The sequence below is a fragment of the Botryllus schlosseri genome, chromosome 16, assembly GCF_051294905.1.
Source record: "Botryllus schlosseri isolate E-star chromosome 16, Bs_hap1, whole genome shotgun sequence".
NCBI classification, from domain to species: domain Eukaryota; kingdom Metazoa; phylum Chordata; class Ascidiacea; order Stolidobranchia; family Styelidae; genus Botryllus; species Botryllus schlosseri.
Window position 1 is genome coordinate 7,570,432 of NC_137251.1, and position 16,278 is coordinate 7,586,709.

General features: G+C 43.2%; 1 protein-coding gene across 2 annotated transcripts in view; it reads right to left on the reverse strand.

Annotated features, from left to right (window-relative positions):
- The window catches only part of LOC145459167 (zinc finger MIZ domain-containing protein 1-like), a 41,816-nt gene extending 25,868 nt beyond the window's left edge, over positions 1 to 15,948 (reverse strand). The window contains exons 1-6 of one of the 2 annotated variants that reach the window (XM_080337800.1): positions 15,001 to 15,948; positions 14,651 to 14,764; positions 4,035 to 4,140; positions 3,806 to 3,977; positions 2,831 to 3,218; positions 2,510 to 2,644 (exon numbers count right to left, since the gene is read on the reverse strand). In XM_080337800.1, the coding sequence (XP_080193926.1) occupies positions 2,510 to 2,644; positions 2,831 to 3,218; positions 3,806 to 3,977; positions 4,035 to 4,140; positions 14,651 to 14,764; positions 15,001 to 15,102 (1,017 nt within the window). In that variant the 5' untranslated portion in view covers positions 15,103 to 15,948. The remainder of the gene's footprint in view (positions 1 to 2,509; positions 2,645 to 2,830; positions 3,219 to 3,805; positions 3,978 to 4,034; positions 4,141 to 14,650; positions 14,765 to 15,000) is intronic. The other variant, XM_080337801.1, reaches the window with a different exon arrangement.
- Positions 15,949 to 16,278: the final 330 nt, after the last annotated feature.

A 16,278-nucleotide genomic window follows, 5' to 3' on the forward strand; every position in this document is an offset into this window, starting at 1 on the left:
GAATGACTTCATTACCAGCTGACATTCTATTGGTCAATCTCGCGCACGCGAAAGCCAATACAACGATCGCCAGCGTTCAGTGAATTGTGCGCGTCATAATGAACATGTCGCTTATTCAACGGTGTCGTCCGACGGTTGCTGAAAAGAACCTAATCGCCGGTGGAATTCAGAGCGATCTGCTGCTGACTTCAAGAAATCCGCTCAAACCACACAACATATCCCAAACGCGTCTTACAATAGGCGTGTAAAGATACACGTCAAATTCGAACCTACAGTTACCGTTAAGTTGTATGGTTGGTAATGAAATTCTTACAAAACACCATTGTTGCTTGGTCCGCGATTATTGGTCGCTTAAATGCCTGATTATCCGAATGCCGCGCGGGCCCAGCGTACGGCACACACTTGATCCAAGAACCCTCACCCTGCTTGTTGACTTAGCGAGCGGTGTGTTGATATTACCTTCGCTATATGTTGTTTTAATATAGTAAGATCGTGTTCAGGTAGAAGTGCCATTTGTGCAAAAGAACCCGACAGTGTGTCAATACTGGATATGTATTGACTATTTAACCAATATACCGAACGTCGATAGCGTGCTGAGCGATGGCAAAACGCACAAGATTCCAACGACACAACACTCTTGGGATAAGGTTGAATATTCGACATCGCTCATAGAAGTCAGGAGAAATTAAATCGATACCGACGATTTTTCGCCAGTTCATTTAGGATAGCGCATGTATCACAATGTTACACAACAGCGAGACGCGGCGGGATGCATAATACGATACTGCGATCACTATTACCTCTTATGTCACTAGCAAACATGGTTTAAACAATTGAATCCCTAGTCCGCCAGTTATCTTCATTATTGTCAAAGATAGGAATGACGTTTTCGCTGCCTTGATATAACCGGGAAATAAACAAGAGTCCGTAGCCGATTTGTAAATGTAATAATCGATTTGATAGATTGCGTCTCTCTCGCAAATATATATCAACGCCACCAGACAGATAATGCTTAAACTACCTCGAATCGGGCCGATACTAGGGCTGGGCAAAATGATTCGAGTACTCGAATCTGAATCGAGTATTCATTTTAATGATTCGAGTCGAGTAGTAAAAGTCGATTTTTTTCGAGTACTGATATTATACGCTCCTCGCAACTAAAAGTTAATTTACTCACAAGAATTATAGTTTTGATACTATTTTCCACCGAGGAAGCCTTGAAACCTTGATTGGCCGGGTCGCAGCGTACGAGACATAGTACAAAACTACGAACGTTACTGGAAATAACGTATTCAAGAAGTCTTGATCATCCCGCAACATTGTCAAGAAGTGCAATGAAATCGGTATGGTCGAAAAAATACCAAAAATATATTTACTGTGACGGACAACAGGCATTATGTTATTTGTGGTGGCTTAAAAGGAACATATTTGAACTTTGATATAGTATATTTTGTTGTGACGTCATAATGTGTGATACTCGAATACTCGACTCGACTCGAAGCGTAATGCGTGATTCACAATCGAATCACTCAGGTACTCGATTTTGCCCAGCCCTAGCCGATACCATCACGGCCGACCGAATCGAATCCAATTTACTTGCCACAGACAAACGAGAAGGAATACGCAAATAGCAACGCGCATTCTGTCACCGCGCGTAACTAACTCTAAAATCGTCACCGCGATCCGGACCCGTTCGGTACTTCGCACGGCCGAGCTCAAATTATCCTCCAGTTAAAATATGTCACGATTGAAAGGGAAGTTAATAGTTATTTTCGTGCGCCTAAGGGCTCAATAATTTGTTAAATTACGGCAGACTTCTAAGTCCGCGCCGGAGCGATGCGGAATTCACCAAAACCCAAACCAACAAGGTGTGTTCGCCTTCACGGATCAGTCCAAGTTATTAAATTCCAGAACACTAATAAGGCACGACACCTTAACCGGTGTCGGATTAGCCTCGACCGAGCGTTACACTGAGGCTTCGCTGACTGCACCCGGGAAGGCGTGTACGAGGCGAGTAACCTCGACACGTTTCGAGGCGTAATACTTCGTAGGCGACAGTGTCGACATCATTTCGTGAGTTTGCCACGAGTTTACGCAAGCTGTGCGGAAAATAGCATGCCTACCAGTACCCCACTACGAGTTCTAGCGAATACGGTCAAGTAAAACTGCAGTGTTACGGGTGCGATGCACCCACTCAGAGTCGGTGTTGGACACTCTCAAGAATCACACCAAGTTATAAGCTAGCAACCCGACTAATTTCATCAATAGATCGCATATTATCAGCGATCAGGACATACATTCCCGTGTCATAGTTGAATCCGCCTCCAGGCTGTTGGAAACATCGGCGCGTCCATCAATTACAGTCTATTCGCGCCTGCAATTGATGGTAACATGTTTACGCCGTCTTTGATACAGTTCCGCATAAAACACGCCAGATCAGAGGAGCGAACACATACACCTGTTTACGACACACACAACGCCAGGCAAAGTTACGCCGCATATTTCTCACCTGATTGTACATCTCGTTCTGTTGTTGTTGCTGTTGGTCGTTAACGACCATCGCGGTGGCTGTGGCCGTGGCGGTCGCGGCGGCAGCGGCCACGGCTGCGGCCGCTGCAGCAGCCGCGGGTGGCGGGTATTCGTTCTGGAAAGAATAATCGGCGATTAAATGCGACTCAAAAGGAAGGGGCTATAATCAGGATTGTAAAAACTATCGGATCTTCTACATTAGAAATTAGAACTAGAGCGACTCAAAACACGATAGTTACTTGACCGTCATCTAACTAGATCGGCAGTTCGTACAAGTCTGACTAAATCCTCTCATACTCACAGCGTCTGATCGCATATTGTGTACCGGATGCGGTGTACCATTCGGGCCGTATCCGGCGCCCGGGACACCCCGATGTCCGGCGTTCATGGGGCCGTATTCGTTTCGAGGGTAGGGTCCGTTGTTCGGGTACGGCCCCGGTTTTCGCCCGTAAATGTTCATATGATAACCGACCCCTTGCGGCCGCGGGTGCGTCGCGTTATTCGGACCCATCGGGTACTGGCTCATCGACGGGTGGCTCTGTCCTCTGATAGCGGGAGACTGCGTGGCGTCTGACACGCCCCACACTGTGGTGGTCACGGATAAGGCGGGTCTTGGATGCATCGGGCCTGGCATGTTCCTTCGGTTGGAATCGTGGACGTTCCAGGGCTGACCCTCGGGTGGATACCCGCTGGAAAACACAGTAGGATTAGTTGCGGCTTTGAAAATGCATTTGGCTTACGTCTGATACCGACAAAGTAAAACGTAGAAAAGGTCAACTAGACAATTTTCAGGTTTTCCGAATTAGATGAGGATTAGAATTATGGCTACACAGTTTTTAGAAAATTTGATTAGAATTACAATTAATGAATTCGCAAAGACTTGGAAATTGAATTAAATTCCGAATTTCAAAAAATACGACGAAAATCGACTTCGGTTCACTTCAAAGCAGAGTCTTTTGCGATTGGTAAATGTCTGTACACCAAGCTTGGGACGTTTCGCACTATATACAGTTCACCTGTACCATTTTCACTAAATAGAATAAAAATTAGAATACAAAAATATTTCACAAATTAGATCAGAATTAGATTACTGGCATGTCGCGCCAATTAGTCAAATTACACAACCAGAAGATTGGTAACCACTACAACGTAACGTTTCCGGTTAGTGTTGGGGTTATAAAGTCGCATATTCAAGTGTCGCATGTTCTAGTGTCGTTATTTACTACATCGCATGTTCAAATGTCAGCCACCCCTCAACATCGCATGTTTCACTCACCCCATCCGCGGACCCATCGGTCCGGTGGGACAATACGGCATGTCCATCGAGTTGTGATTGTTCGGAGAAGGGCTGGGTAATCCCGGTTTTATTCCGTCGTTGGGCCGACTGCTGTTGTGGTGCTGCATCAGTAACAGCTTCCCCAGGTCGTCGCACCAAGTGTGCAGATAACCTGAAGAAAGGTAAAAGTTACACGTAACTTCAGCGCGAGCGGCCGCGGTATACTCACTGGAGGACTTTTGCGAGAATTTGTCACGGTTCGCTGAGCACACGGCCAGCAATCGATAGCCCAAACTCAAATTGTATCCCGGCTTGGACGCGACTTCGCTAATTACCTGCAATTAGAACGTGCCATTCCTTAATTCTCGGCATTTTCCAATAACATTACAAAGCGCGTACGGGCAAGGTAAGAGCTTGACGCGCCCGGCAAGCACTCAATTATCACTATTCTCAATAAGAAATAATTACTGATCGCAAGAACTTGACCGTGGTTGCGACTCTCTCTTTTTCAATACCGATTCCGACGCATATAGAGTATACGCGCGCCCAGCACGCGATACATATACAATATAAATTTGAGGTATATTTCCAATCACAAAATAAAGTTTCCTACACCAATCAATTTTTTTTCTGAAAACGCTGCGAGGCGCCTTTATTTTTACCGCGAAAAACGCCACTTCACGAGACAGAAGACCTCCCGCTATATCGCTAATAGGAATTAGAACAGGGGTGGCTACTACGACGGGCGGTGTGACTCACATGACTTATGATGCAAAGTTACTGGTATTTCTGGCGCGGTATGAATCACACACAACGAGTTACATACCAAAACTGTTTTCTTACTACGATACTATTTGTCGAATCGGTCGAAAACACGGAAGAAAGAAACAGGCTAAGTTCATTTTCGATTAAGGACATGTAAATATCCCGCAAATGGTGCGCGGTCACCGCGTAATAGACTGGCGCGTCCGCGATTGAATTACACACGCAGATGTACAAGCTATACAATATTGTGATCAAATATGTTGTTGCAGTCGTGTGCGCGCGCGCTCCTTGCGATACATAAGATCCAATGTCACAACATCGGGAGTTCACAAGAAGGGCTATTTTCGGGAGCAGCGAAACTATGTGCGTAAACTCGTTTGGCCTCCAGCGATGGATAGTGTTTTGAACTCAACATTGAAAGGAACTCTGGTTAGTTTCCAGCATCGACAATATATCGAACACCCAAGAAAACAGTAGCATCGCGCGACCGTATCTTTGTTCTCTCTCTGCACCGATCCGTTGTGAATGCGAAACACGCTGAGTACACGGGGTTCAATATATTATTTAGGCCTACACTGTAGTCAAGTGGTGATGTTTCGTAACGAGATATTACGGACTATAACATCAAGTCTATCAATTTGGCGAGTGAAATGGTCTTCAAATCGACATTATCATACAAATGTACGATGGTATATTCACGGTTGTCACTGTTATATGGTGAATTGCATGCGCCTGTATTGACTGAGGTATAGTACGTTCAGAACCTCAAATAGGACCGAAAACTGACTTAGAGGCGTTGCGTCCGCTCTGAACCGGTGTAACGATTATGTCTACTCATCCCGTAATGATAGCGATACGCGCGCACGTTTGCTACACTGATAGCACTGGCCGGTCTTAATCTCCCTAATCTCCGGTATCGGCAGTCGTTTTATTGCACGAATTATTAATTAGGGTTTTTGAACGTTGCAAAATGAGCACTCTTATCTGCATTGTCGCGTCCTCGAGCAATGTTGATCACCGAAAACTGACGGCTTGCGCGAAATTACATTAGTCGTGAATGTACCATCATGCTTTTAGTCTTCGAACAGTATGTATACAAGACATTCGTCGTAGTGACTTGAGGATAATTGGAATTAGCGAATAATGGTGTGGATTACGCCGGTAATTAGCTAATCTGGGCACATATTATATCTAATGGACTACCCTGCCATTTCGACAATACTTCGTACCGGTAGAGTATAATTGGAAACGGATAGATGCCAACTTCGTTTCCTCGCGATACGCAGATGACAACAGCACGATAGATTTTCACCAACTGGGAAAATGCTACGACGTATCCCACCGTAATCGCCATCGACCAGATGTGGACACTGCTAATACGTGAAGAAATCCTGCCACCGAACAGATGTCAACGACGAATTCACTCCGCCAGAAGTTTCGACGGTGCAGTATCTGCTTTATTTGAATTATGCGTCACAAAGCCACTTTCGCCAGATACACAACAACCAAATCAAGACCCGCGTTATCGCGATATCTACGACATACCGCGAATGCTACGCTGTTTCGCTCAACTCAACAAATACACTTGCACAAAACAACTATCTATTGCAACGCGATACGGCAAGCAATACCAGTTCGCTGTCGGACTTATCACCAAAATAGGATACATTCTTCACCACTGCCCTGCGAGAATGCACGATGCATGATCGCTGCGGGCTGAAGATCAATCGATGAGTTCGAAGTACCACGATACCATTTAGTATTTACACATCATGATTATAATGAATAGGCATGAAACCTATAGCTTGCATCATACAGGTGGCATCGGATCTACCGTTCAGGACATATGTCAGCCTATTTCAGATCCGGTAAAACCCAATCGCTATGACAAATACCCAGAATTGGCTGGGATGTCAGCGTAAAATCAACATATGAACAATGTGTCAATGTTCCTCTTTTTTAGAAGAATATATCTTTTATTATGCTGATCATTGGATGAAAGGTTACCAATTCAAACATTTCAAACAAATGAGCTATCGTATTTTTCTGTCAGTTCGAATGAGACCTATCAAAGTTCATATGCACCGATGGCTCTCTGGAGGAGATGTAATCCATGATTCATTAGTCCCTGCTATCATTGTCAATTGTTAATGATTTCGGAACAACGTCACGATCGTGTAGAAGGGTTGTTACCGCTTCGATGTACCTTCAGTTTTACGGCACTACACACATCCACAAACCACGTCTGGGTTTCGGATTAAGTTCTTTCAAATCTGGTATTTTACCGGATTACGAGCCTAAAGATTGGATCAGAATTTTGTAAACAGCGATTCGGCAATGCACGGTGCGGCCGCGTGCGCGGCCAACGTATCGACGGCGCTAAATCGATAGCGTTAAACACAATAAGCGACCACCCACCTAAAAAACGGCCCATTTGCGGCGAAATTTTAACACAACGCGCCGTTTGACGAATTCAATTACGCAATAGGTTACAAATATTCGAGCAAACACAATGTCTCATGACGCGCTACCAAAATCCCTCCATAATACACCCCCGTTCGTTTTCTTATAGTCCTACCCATTCAGGCGTTGACCCTACGGGAATGGGGATCCGCGGAGGTCGAACTAACTGTGAGCACTTACAGTTTTGTGATACATCACTATTACTGTCAGGCCTAAATACTTGTTCATTGGATAAACAGAATAAGTTCGAAGCAGAATAGTCACATCACATCAACTAACATGGGTTAGCACCAGGAACGCGCGGGGTATAGGAAATGCCGTCTGGAGTACACCGGCGGGTCACGGAATTACGGGCTATCCAGGAAAAAACAATGACAATTTCGCTAGCCGCGGTGTGCCATCACTCACGCGTGTGAGTGTAAGTAACAACGCATCTTGTTAACCTGTTGGCTAAAATCGGCGCCGTGAACTCGATCGTACTCTCCCGCTGAGTAATACGGCTCGCGGTGTAAGATTAAATAAAAATTTCCAATTCAGTCGGCTTTTTTCGCGTGTCACTTTTTCGTGGGGTGAATGAGTCAACGCTTTTGAGTTGGTCTTCATGGCGAATAATAAGGTGTCTTCCGTGATTTCACAATGAACACGTACCACGGGAACGCTTTATTAGAGCTCAATGAATTGGAGTGTGTTTATTGCGTGTTACACTTGCGCATGATCCAATGGCAATCGCCTTGCACATGATACCAAGGATCAGTCAGCCAACAGGCAATTTCCTTATCCGCTGTTGCAAAGCTCAACTGTCATTACGGGCTTGATGGAAATTTACTAACGTAACGAAATGAACCTTGTAATCGAAAATTATTCCATTGCTCCAAGAGCGAAACTTCCATTCTTAGCAGGAAACATTTGGCAATTTCAGTCGTTATACGATCGGTTCTCGGTACATGGAAACGACACGACGAACAAGTTCCATCGTCGAAATTCAAACTTGATTATCCTCACGTGACAGATTTGGGGACAGTCTACATTTCGAGAGCGCGCCGCACTAGTATAACTCGCTGGCATTGCCGCTCATTTCCCAGTGACCGATTCTAGCTGTGGATAAATCAACAGTCCACAGACGGATGACACGATTTCTCAACGCGGGGCGGCACCACAGCAAACAATGTTGTAGCGGATGTTGTGACGTTATAAACTTAATCCACAATGATTCTCAACCGGTAACCATGAGCATCGGCCTGATATTTATTCGTTGCATCAAGTGCTACTGACTTTATTATAGGTAGTTTGGACCAGTTTTGTAGTTAGGAAACCATTGTTTATTCTCACATTACGGTTGGATATTGCCTCCTTGTCAATCGTTAGAGGTATCTATTGTATAGGGCGACACGAGATATCAATTCAGGAATCAAGACACAGATGATAGTGTTTTAGGGTCGGTTAACGTTTTAGTTACTGCCCCCATGGCCTACTAGTAGTTTTTAGTAGGCCATGCTGTACCTGAAGTGGAACCATGTGACATCGCCTGGATTGTCAGCAAAAGCAACCGATGACGATTGAAAGTGAACTTTAAAAGCCGAAGAGTGACCAACACCCACCGAACACGGAAGCAAAACCACAACACGCGACCATTCCACCTAGTAGCATCAATTACCTGCAGCACCTCATAGCCTATTATGAAGATATTACAATGGTCAGGAATTATGTGGGTCCGCTACGTTTCGGATAGCCAGGAGACTGACGCTTGTAATAATTTATGGCTGAGCAAAATCCAGAAATCGGGTGCTTGGATTCCGAGTAACAATAAGTTTCCAGTAGAGCCGAATATTCAAGCACCAGCTGTGATGGCGTACATACCAGTAATGACACCTTCGAAAGTTCAAATAAAAATTTAAATAATAGTCTTGTGTTTCTTGACCATGACTATATGTTTTAGCGCTTTGGGCTGATGCTACGGCATGATCATTCATTACTAAATAGAAATGTCGTTCCATTGTATATTCGCCGTGTGACCTTGGACCTCTGGACACTGAATTTGTGACCTGCCGACATTTCAAGGCAATCGTGGCGGATAGGAAGTGAAGTTATATTTATCTGTGATACAATAATTGTTAGTCGCATTGGGCGCATTATTTCGATAACCGAAAACAATGTCTTTCTCTACTATACTCGAATTATTACAATTGATACTAAACTCGCAGTCGAGTCATTGAATTGTTGCGCCCTCGTCGTGAAATTGAATAATAACATGATTCGGCGTCGCTACATTGCTACAGCGTCGGCATCGAGCTGCTTACAATGCAAATACCAACAGAATCAAAGTAGTTGGATATTAACTTTCCCCTTCTATATGTATTTGATTTGTAAGCGAATGTTCACCGATAGTGTAGTGCCGTCGCGATGATTAATTCCGTTCTAATACCATAGCATACAAAAACCACTGCTGCAAGACGCATACAACACGAAGGTGAAGCCCTTCGCGTTACAAGGAGTTATTCAATCTACATCCAATAATAGCGACATAAATTTACCTAATAGCTAAGCAAACATAAATGTACGGCATCATATTGTAAGCGAGCCAATTGGAATGTTGTGTCCCAGTTGATATGGCGTTATCAGCAACTTGTATCTCTACCACATCGTGCAACTGAAGCTAGCTTAAGGTCGCATTTGACATCATTAATGTGTTGTTAGATCAAACGTCATCAAACTGTCATGGACACGTACCGTCATCCAGCAATAGACACATGGAACTTGTGACATACAGCGCAGCGAGGTAATAAATTCAAATTTCAATCAAGGGCAAGGCGCGTGTCGCGAACAGCAACGAAGCATATCGTCATTAGACTAATCTGTTATATAAATACTACCCGGCGCGAGGCGTCTACCAGCGCAAAAATCTTTAATATCGAGATTCGAAGTCTCATTACTTTCAACGCAAAAGTCTACTATGTGCACGGTGTAATTCTGCGAATGCGGTTACAATTAGCATGTAGCACGGATTATCAATTGATATAACGGTATGATTTTAATTCCTACCATTGCGTAATTATGACAAATGATGGTATCACGGATATGTTTGCCGACAGGTAAAGCGTTTGTCGAGGAAAGATAAATGCCATTTGTAACTGGTGAATCATAACCGCTATTTCAGAAACTGGAGTATTTGTCAATTCGCGACACTTAGCATAGTTAGGAGCTAGTTTCGCGTGCTGTCACTTTTACAAGGTGTACGCGCCAAGACATCTCGCCTTAGGCTGTTCACAGTGTTCGGCTTACGGATAAATATAATGTGACAATCAAATACTTTGATTTTGTTTTATTAGTTGATTTTATCGAGCGTCTATTGGCATACCTAAACTTACCGTGTCTAGAATCACAGATTTGTGTACATTGGGCGGCAATAAATTTGGACTTCCACGGCGTACTAAGCGCTTATTAGCTTCCATTTATTTCGTAGCGTCTCATCGAAATTAATTTACTTTGAACATTTACAATCTCACTTAGTATTTCAATAAACACCATATTATATTCAAAGCGAAGCACAGCTGAAACGGGTGACTGCATCCAAGGCGACCGACTTACAACTATAATCGCGGGGTCAACTTGAAAAATTGTAAATGATAAGTACAATTAAGCCTTAAAGAGACTGCAAAAGTGCGCAATGCTGCTGGTAAGCTAAGGTAAGTACACGATATACATAAATCGGGAGCGGTTCAATTAGCATAATTCTACTATGACGGTAACGAACACTGTAACGTTAGATGTCCCAAAATAGCACAGCCTGGAAGTTTAGCAAGGAGCAAATTGCAGTCTACATACACATCACACACCTATCCCATCGATTCATAACCCCAAACCTGATGGCGAAGCAAAAGCCAGACAGTGTAACCGTTCAAGCAAATCGAACACATGATGTCACTGAAGTCCGACATTCTCATTGAAGCATTGCTAAATTGTTGAGATTGTAAACTAGTCGGATTTGTTTGGATATCTCCTCCTTTTTTGCGTATCGCCTTTTCATTAATGTTACTATCAGTTCAAGGAGTCCACGCCACAAAGACGTGTGTCGCACATACCGTGTCTACCGGAATGTAATTTCAGCTGGCCTCGTGAAATTATCCACCGAAACGAGCTGTATGCCGTCGATACGCAAGTAATACGTTTCAGATTCCGTTTCATATACCAATGTGATTGTATGTATAATTTACACCTCCCATGATTTAGTTACTGTCACCTACTACGCGATGGAATACGCGAGACAACACGAGAATGAGACGGGAAGTATTGTCACGTCATAATTCTTGCGGTAGTAACAACGCGAGCATCGGGAGTGGTCAAGTTCAAGCGGTAAGCAAGCTCAAATCAGCTTTCGTAGTAAAAAGCACTGCGTAAAAACGATGGCAAACCGTGGGACCTTCGTATTTAAGATAATCTCCGCTGACGCTGCGCCTACTCTCACAGATATTAGGCAGGTCGGATCTGCTTCAGGCGACGTGTTTAATTACTAACATCTTACTCTATTCATTGCGGTTGACATTGCTCAGAGGCACAGTTCCAATTGAAGGTAACGTATTCTCGATCTATTCCGCGCATGCGCACCGCGAATCACTGCGGAATTGCCACCGATGGTATGATGCGCGATTAACGACATCACAGCACGTAAGCTAAAGTTATTGGTCAATCACAGCACGAAACGCGACACTTTGCCGCAACTTTCATATTGCGTAACGCAACAATATGAAACGACACAGCGGTAAGTATCATGTACGCTACTATTTCCCATCAAATAGTGACAACCTGCCATGAAATAGTGCCGTGTTTAATAACGCGAAGTACGCACCGCCACCAGTGTAGGGTCACCTTTTAGCAAGGAGCATCAAAAATATCAAAACAGTGTGACACCAATATGACACCACCGGTACCAGCGCACACGTTATACGAATCGGGCACTTCATCTTCATCCAATAAGCATTCAAGGCACCATGCAAGAGAAATATGATTTTCTGACCTTTGACATTAATCTGCACAGAATTTCGAATGAAACTTTAGTATTTTAGCTATTACAGTAGAATGTATCTGGCATGTCACGACTTGCTTACGAAAATACAGCCCGTGGACTAAAAGCGTCTGTGCAGCATGTAGCATAGTAATTCTTATTCCGAGAATCTATCAACTACAGCGCGTGGAAGGAAAGGCAATTCCCTTCATCATAGACAATGCTTCAGTTGCAGTTAGTCATGAAGTACCGTTTTTGGTGATTCATTCACAAGTCCTACCGCGTAGGAAGATGTAAGCCTTTCACAAGGAATGTTATTTTTACCTTAATTTCTAGTATATGATGAAATTAAACTGGGAAGCATAAGGATAACCAGTACTCGCGCCTGGCCGGGATAACGAGACCAAATAGAAACCCGTAGCATATGTCATCAAACCTTTGACAAGGCCAAGATTATCGACCATTATTAGGAAACTCGGAAAGGCAATATCTATCATGCACATTCTCGCATTCGACAATCATTCCAGAGGTATCGATTTTTCGTGATAGCTGCGTCGCACAGCCCTGACTCCATACAAGCAAATATTAATCAATAAAACTAACATTAGAATGCCAGCGACTCGGCTCAACGCCGTCATGTGCTCATTCACAATAATACATTGTACCGTTCTGATGAGAAGAAGCGATAGGTCAATAACTTCACGAATCGGAAGCATTGCAGAAGAATGCTAAGACTGTCATTGCCGGGCTCTTTGCTTGCTTGATGGATTGATCGTGTAAAACACAATCTCCCCTTTATAGTCAAATGTGGAGCAACTTAGATAGAATCACCCAAACTAAGGTTATCAGTGGCTATTCACAGTATCCAGCTAGTCATATAATAGCAAGGGTTAAGTGATTTCTAAAAGAAAAGCGTACAGAGTCTACCCAGCCCTAAACAAGACCGTGACTTCAAGGCAATTCAGCGACTGTTGTAACAACAGAAGACAAATTTTATCATTTTGTCACCATTCTCGTACTTCTGTTTGCTTACAAAGGCAGCAGGCGTGACGGCAGAGAAGACTGAATAGCGACGGAAATGCCTCAAAATAGCACAAAGACAAAAACAGTTATGCGAAGGTTTATTCTGGAAGTTGACATATCCTATAATGTAAGAACTAGTTTAATCTCGTTGAAACTACATTGACGGTATTTCCCGCTAACCTGGCTAGGGACACGGCACAACGGAATGGTAATGCGAGTCAAAACGACACAGATAATTAGATATCCAATATTGTAACAATCTGGCGAACAAATCAAAATATTGAAACATCCAATTAACTGATGTCGTATACATCTTACATACCTGTCACATATTCGTTTTTAGAACGCGCGTTTACGGACACTGGCTTAAAAACATAAGATTCCATCCAGAGCACCAGATGATTGTTACATGACGGGTCGGATTAACCAGCTCAGGCTTCATACGAAGTTGGTGCATTGAAATTGAAGGACCAATCCGTAAGCACGAATATCCTAGCAAATCATGAACGTACGCCGTACAAGTACAGTCAAAACCGAACGCGAGACGAGCTTCCGAAATAGTCGGGCGATGGATAAGACAGCACACTTCGCAGAACAATGGCTCTCACAAGTCAATTTCCGCTACAGCACGTTATGCGCTGGATGCTATAGCTGTTAGAACAGTACAGAGTAAAAGCCAAGATAGGAAATGCCGGTGTTGTACGTTCCACTATGTACAATTTTTCATCACAGCTGTGGCGTAGATTCGCTCTTATCACATTAAAACAGAAGTTTTACTTAATACATCCAGTCAACAAGTTACAAAGCATGTCGCGTATAAGTATTTCTCGTATTTTTCGTGGCATTTATACCTTACCCGAAATACTATTAAGATTTCAAATGCCACGGTTCACGTTAGTAGTTGGCAATCTCGCGGCCCTAAGTATATTAAAATAAGAAACTTATTTATAGAAACCATGGTAGTCATTGAAAAATAACGCAAAACTCTACTATGTGAAAGGTCATAAACGATGAAAGCTATGGAGGCAATAGAAATTGCTCTTGCTAAACGCATAATGAATCCGACCTGGTATATATCGTCGATTTAGAATTATGATGTGTAGGCTGGTCACATTTCTGTGTGCAGATTGAGGTTCGCGGATTGATAAATTAGTGCTAAGAAATAGGCCCAAACGCGCATACAGGCAATGTCAATATCGTTTAATGCAGCTAAACTGCTACAATATGTGAAGCTATGTCAAATAGAAGCATTTTACAAGTGAGCAAACAACGTCAACAGCGTTGCAAAATGTACGTTCACCTGAACGTTACATCTCATGCCTAAAGAGATGGAAACAATATAGATTGTAACTCTTGTTGCGATAGAGTAGGCCGTTATTGTTGGCACTAACAATGCGTGACAGTGCTAGGTAAACTACATAAAACAAGGTACTAGACGAGAAGTAAAACGAAGAAACCAAGTGCCTCTGTACATAAAACACGAGATGCATCAACGAAATATAACGCTTATTGACAAGTCACTTATTGGCTCACCGATATTAAATTTATCGAGTTTATTTAATAGAACAATAGTGTGTATGGATAAGATTTCTCACCGTTAAACAATTCATAAGGCTTTCTTCGAAAGCTTTTTGGAACGCTCTTGGGTCAGAGCACCATTCCAGGAGCTCTTTGGCGGCCTTTTCGAACGCGCCAGGTGATTGTAAGTGCTAAAAAGAAGCACGCAGTCAATAATATATTCAATTCCTTAGCACTGTAGTAACAAGTCCGCCAACGAGAGAATCGGTCGCAAGTTTACAAGGATTATGTTCGAGAACCCGATCAACCGCATCGCACATCACTCTAATAACGATCGCTTCTATATATGCTCCCAAGCTACACAGGTCTTGGAACTAACACAATTGACTAATGTTTTAAGCGTGCTGCTTAAAATGACATCACTCACCCGTTGAATGCATCGCAATCTTTCATTGTTCTGCCGTATATGCCGTTCCACTTCGGAGTGAGCGACCTGTGTCATGCCGTTAGGAGCTCCCATGTGTGCCATATCTTGGTTTAGAGCAGTATTCTTCGTATGTTGTCATAAATCCAAAGATAGCGTAGTAATATCCAATGTGGTTATATTCATCAGATCTTCAGTTGGTATTATTCTACTGCCACTATTTACGTGCACATACACAATAACCCGCTTAAATGCTTTGTATTTGACGGGGGACGTCGTTAAATGACCTACAAATACCCGCTACTAGGTCTTGGCATCGAACAATAATCTTACATCTGAATTAATTCACCCCATCACTCGATATGTTCAAGGATCGCTCAAGTAGAACAATGGTAACGCACTATCCCAATTGTCCTTTCATTTCTGAAGGGTTATACCAGTACTTAAAATGTCCTTACCAACATAGACTGATTTCACTCTCGAAGATGAAACTATTAATGATACCTGAGCTACTACTACCGTGCTTCCGACACATAACACAGGAAAGGCGACGAAAATAATCGATCGTGTTAACCTACATACTCGAAGGTATTAGTCTGCATCTAAATAAAGACTTTATTCATTATCTCATCACGTCTTCAATATTACGACTCAAGTTGTTGTTCCCACCACCTTGTTGATATGCTCAAGTGAGCGTCCAATTTAGACTATTACCCTCAATGATTCAATCTGAAAATTATCTCTTTAAGCCAGATGGTGCATGCCTCGCCGATCTAATTCCCTGATGCCGTAGTCGGAACGCGCGCAACTTGTTAAATCCTCGGCAAACTAATATCAATAATGTCCGTTCCCAGCAGACGCTACATCACCATCGCTTTGTTTATTGATATACCTCGTCTTCCTAGACAGAAAGTGACTAGTCGCTTACAGTGATTTACACGAGCACAAAAGAAACGCAGCCTCAACCGTTCTGGTAGAACATCTACGAGAGAGAAGTCAAAAGCGAAAAAAGATCGCTCTCGACAAATAATGTCGCTTTTCTTTCGCTGTGGCTTCCAAGTGGCCGCGGTGGTAATGAATTCAAAATCGCCGAACGCGATGGCCTCGGGGAATGCTGTCTTCGTGTACGACTTCGCGCGACGACGTAAGAACAGTGCCTACGTAAATCCCGATGCATTGCTGATGATAATACACCGCATTGTATTCATTACTCCATGATACGTATGCGTAACGTTCTACGCAACCATAAGCCAAACTACTCATTCACCCAAATATTTTTAT